Below are 4,061 nucleotides of genomic sequence, written 5' to 3'. Positions count from 1 at the left end.
TGGCCGCCTCCGGGGGCAGCCCCATTGCTTGGCCTCGTCTCTCTTCTCATGGGGGCGTGACTGAGTTGTTCAATGACTGACTCGTGTTTGGCGAAGCATTGCGATTATCACGCAGTCGCTGCGAGGGAGATTCACATCCCTGCTCCCAGCTAATTGTAGGCTCAGAAATAAAAGGTGGCTTTTGAGTGAGGTGAGCACTGGTGCTCGTTGACAGCAAAGCGAGGTGACAAGCCCCTCCGGCCCACCTTCCGAAGCCCTCAGTCACACACTCCTCTCCGAATTCTTCGGTGAATACAGCGGCACTTTAAAGTCGTATTTTTGCGTCTGCTTTATTACGCAGGTGTTTCGGCCTAATAGAGACACGTAAAAGACGTGCAACAGAGGACGATTTGCTCAGTGTTTTCGTAGCAGGAGCCGCGTAGCCGCCGTAGTCACCTTTAAAGTAGAGAATTTGGGGGGCCGGCAGAGACCCAGTCTTCGTGAGCGCTGTCTGAGAGGCTCTGTCCTCGGGGGCTGCTTTTTCATTTTGTTGTCGGATAAGCAGTGAGGCTTTCGGGGTCCGCTGGTTTATCCCGAGGACGTGCCCACCGCTTGTGTCCTGGTTTCTCTCCCTGGCTCACCCCGTTGTGCTGTTCTGAGTCACTCAAGGCCATGGCTGCCCACACGCGAGCACACGCATGCACCGTTTCATGTACATAGGTCGCGGCCCCCGAGTTCCCAGAGGCCTTCAGGGAGCCGGGCGGCCCCTTTCTCACACCCTGTGCGAGATGGAGCCGCTGACCAGATGGCCCACGTCCACGCGTCAGCCCCTCTGGCGTCTGGGCAAAGAGCAGAGCTGTCATTGTGACAGCTGGGGCGCCAGCCGTGTGGTTGACCCGGGACTGCCTGTTTTAGCACAGAAGCCCTGTACCCCAGAGATGGAATCCCCACAGTCCAGGAAAGTCAGGACGGCTGGGCACCCTCAGCACCCCAAAGGCCGTGCAGACGGGGGTGGGAGGTGAGGGGACAGCCTAATTGCAGGAGCCCGGCGATCACACTCACATCAACTTGAGCTGAAAGGCATTTTAAAGATAACTGTTCCTCTCGCACCCACTTGCGGTTTTGCTAAATGCTTGCCTAAATCCACTGGAATTTTGAAAATGCGATTTCCTAAAAAAAAAAAAAAAAGCGATTTATTTTTCTTAACCTTGACATGGTTTTGCTGGCGGGGGGTTGTGAGCTAAGCTTCGTGCTCGTTCCCGTGACGACCGCGAGGGGGCACTGTGGTCCTGCAGACGGAGCGCGCTGCCCTCCCCAGCGGTGTGTGCCCTGCTGTCGTCCGGATGGGATTTTCGGGACGGCGAGGCGGCGGCTTGGTAACCGTGCAGAGTATTGATGGTCTCGCTTCATTTGGGGCCCGGAGAACTCTGCCTCACTTAGTTACTTGGTCTCACTAGGAACAGGAGGACAGTGGCTCTGAGGCCTTCTTTCCTAAGGAGTCCCCTCCCTTGAATGTCCCCGAGAGCCAAGACATTTGGATCACTTCTCATGTTGTCCCCAAGACGCCGGGTGAACCTTATACTAATGAGGGACCCCTCTGCCCTGACGTCATCAGGGGTAACTTAACCGACATCACAGAGGACGGGCTTCTTGAGGAGCGTTCCGGGTACTATTTAAACAAACATCTATCAAGACTTTTTGTTTAATGCTTATATCGAGAGGCCCGGTCAAGTGGGAATTTGAGCATTTGTTTAGCGAGTCTCCACAGGCAGACAGCTCCTTCGAGCAGCTCCGGCTCCAAACGACCATTTCTCCCTCCGCATGTGTGTTCTGGAGCCTGGATTTCATAGGGTCGCGGCCTTGAACGTCCCCTTCGCTTCGGCTCAGCAAGACCAGCCAGGCCCTCACACAGCCCAACCAGCAGCGGGTCTTCTTTTTCTCAGAATTTCTTCCTCACCCTTAAAACTTTCTGTATTAAAAAACCCCTGGAGGTTTTTCAACTCCGCTAATGTGCCACAGAATAAAACGAACAGGTCTCAGGGCGGAGTGGAGGGGAGAAGCTGTCCCCAGCACCGCTGAGCAGGGCCGGGCCCTGCGCGGGCTCCGAGGGGACAGGCTCCCCGCTGTGTGGTCCACGGTGCTCACAGCGAAGGCTTTGCACTCTGCCCTTTGTCTTCACAAACCGGTTTGATGGCTGTGCAGAGACACTGTTTCTGCCGAGGCCTGGGACGCTCGGGCAGCCATCCGCGTGAGTAAGCGCCCATCCGCGCTGGCGGCTCGTGCTTCCAGGTAAACGCTGCACTGATAACGATGCTCACTTGTGGTCTTGACTTTTCAGAATGGACTTTGACGATGAAGATGGCGAAGGTCCCAGCAAATTTTCAAGGTGAGGTTACTTTACGTTCCTTCGATTTGAAGAAGCCGATAGCCAGGTGTCACCGAATGGGCACATGTACGGATTTAAATGTTCTCTGTTATCGACACAGCCACTGCCTGTAGCCTGACCCCTTTGGTCGTCCCTCGTTCCGTGCCAGTATTGGGCCCGGTGACAGGTAGCTTAAGTAGCAACCCTGCCAACAGCCCAGCCTAGACGATCGGAAGTTAAGTAACAAGTTATTGGCTCTGCTGCCTTTTAAAATTAAACGGTGGCTTCCAGTTTTCATGGATTGCATTTTAAAAGACAGAGCTAGAGTTCAAGTTTAGAAAAACCGTTGCGATAAGTCCTTTTTCTATCACAAAATGAGGAGACATGGAAGGAATCTGGGTGGCCCCATTTTGGATGCAGGACATAAAACTGGACTCTGAGTTCCTAGGAACTGTCTCCCTCGCTGGCCACGTGGCCGCGTCTTTAGCCAGGCCGTCCTGGCAGAAAGGCTGGAGACAGTGGCGTCATGCTGCATGGGTGAGGGACGAGGCGGCTTCGCCCCCATGCCTGCTTCTTCTTTCTTTTTCTTTTTTGGTTTTGTTTCCGTTGTAGTAGGAAGTTTGGCAGTGTTGAGAGAAAGGCATGAACCGTCCCATCAGCCTTAGCAAAATTCTCATCTGTACGCAATTTATTAGTGGAGGGGCCTGCTTTGGCCTTCGTGCCATCATGCAGACATGCCTCGATGTGGACGAGCTTGGAAGCGGCCACCGGTGACGGGCGCCTTCCTCCGGCCCCCACCGTCCCCAGTTAGGATGGGCAGCCGTGGTTATTTTTAAAAACGTCTTTGGAAGGAGGGCGCCCATGTGGAGCCCCCACCCCCACCCCCGCCCACTGACCTCCCCATGGCGGTTATTCTTCATTATGGTTCCTTTTTCATGCCGTGGTTGCGGATCGCATGCACTTGACCTGAACCCAAGAGGGACGTGCATCTCTGTAAAATGCCAGGGCTTTCCGGGGCCTTCAGGTCCATCACGGACGCCTGGTCATCGGACACCCTCCCACACGGGGAACGTTTGGGCAGGAGGACAGGGAGGACGCTCGGCCTCTAAAACGCTGGCGTTTCTAGTCAAAGCGAGGCTTGACTTTAACGGCGAAAGTGTGTGCTGTTTTCCGGCGGTGCAGACAGGAGCTGAGCAAAGACGGCCGCCCGTTTTGGGGACAGCCTCGCCTCCCTTATGAGGGGACAGTGACCTAGTCTCAGCCGGGACCGAGGCACCTGCAGGAGCCTGTGCTCCGCCCACAGGGACAGGCGCCGGCTCGGGCGCCCGCGCCAGCTCGGCCCCGTGTCCTGGGCGCTGGGCGTCCCCGGGCCATGGTGGCCCCGGGCTGACGCTCCTCTCTGTCCCTCCCGGTGCCGTGCTTCCGGGAAGAGAGAACCACAGCGAGATCGAGCGGCGCCGGAGGAACAAGATGACACAGTACATCACGGAGCTGTCGGACATGGTGCCCACGTGCAGCGCGCTGGCGCGGAAGCCGGACAAGCTCACCATCCTGCGCATGGCGGTGTCGCACATGAAGTCCATGCGCGGCACGGGGAACAAGTCCACGGACGGCGCCTACAAGCCGTCCTTCCTCACGGAGCAGGTACGGCCGGGGGTGCGGGGTGGGGGGTGCAGGTACAGCCGGGCGCTGCGGGGTCGGGGGTGCAGGTACGGCC

At 56.8% G+C, this 4,061-nt stretch overlaps 1 protein-coding gene across 13 annotated transcripts in view; it reads left to right on the top strand.

Annotated features, from left to right (window-relative positions):
• ARNT2 (aryl hydrocarbon receptor nuclear translocator 2) overlaps positions 1-4,061 on the top strand; it is a 99,148-nt gene that overhangs the window by 22,863 nt on the left and 72,224 nt on the right. For 11 of the 13 annotated variants that reach the window (XM_025050108.1, XM_025050096.1, XM_025050089.1 and 8 more), the window contains 2 exons: positions 2,318-2,365; positions 3,775-3,988. In XM_025050108.1, coding sequence (XP_024905876.1) covers positions 2,318-2,365; positions 3,775-3,988 — 262 coding nt within the window. Of the gene's footprint in view, positions 1-558; positions 1,646-2,317; positions 2,366-3,774; positions 3,989-4,061 lie in introns of those variants that run through there. The other 2 variants (XM_025050111.1, XM_025050099.1) reach the window with 2 other exon arrangements.

The sequence above is a fragment of the Pteropus alecto genome, unplaced genomic scaffold (genome assembly GCF_000325575.1).
Source record: "Pteropus alecto unplaced genomic scaffold, ASM32557v1 scaffold60, whole genome shotgun sequence".
In the NCBI taxonomy this organism is placed as follows: Eukaryota; Metazoa; Chordata; class Mammalia; order Chiroptera; family Pteropodidae; genus Pteropus; species Pteropus alecto.
This window is presented reverse-complemented; position numbering and strand designations above follow the sequence as displayed.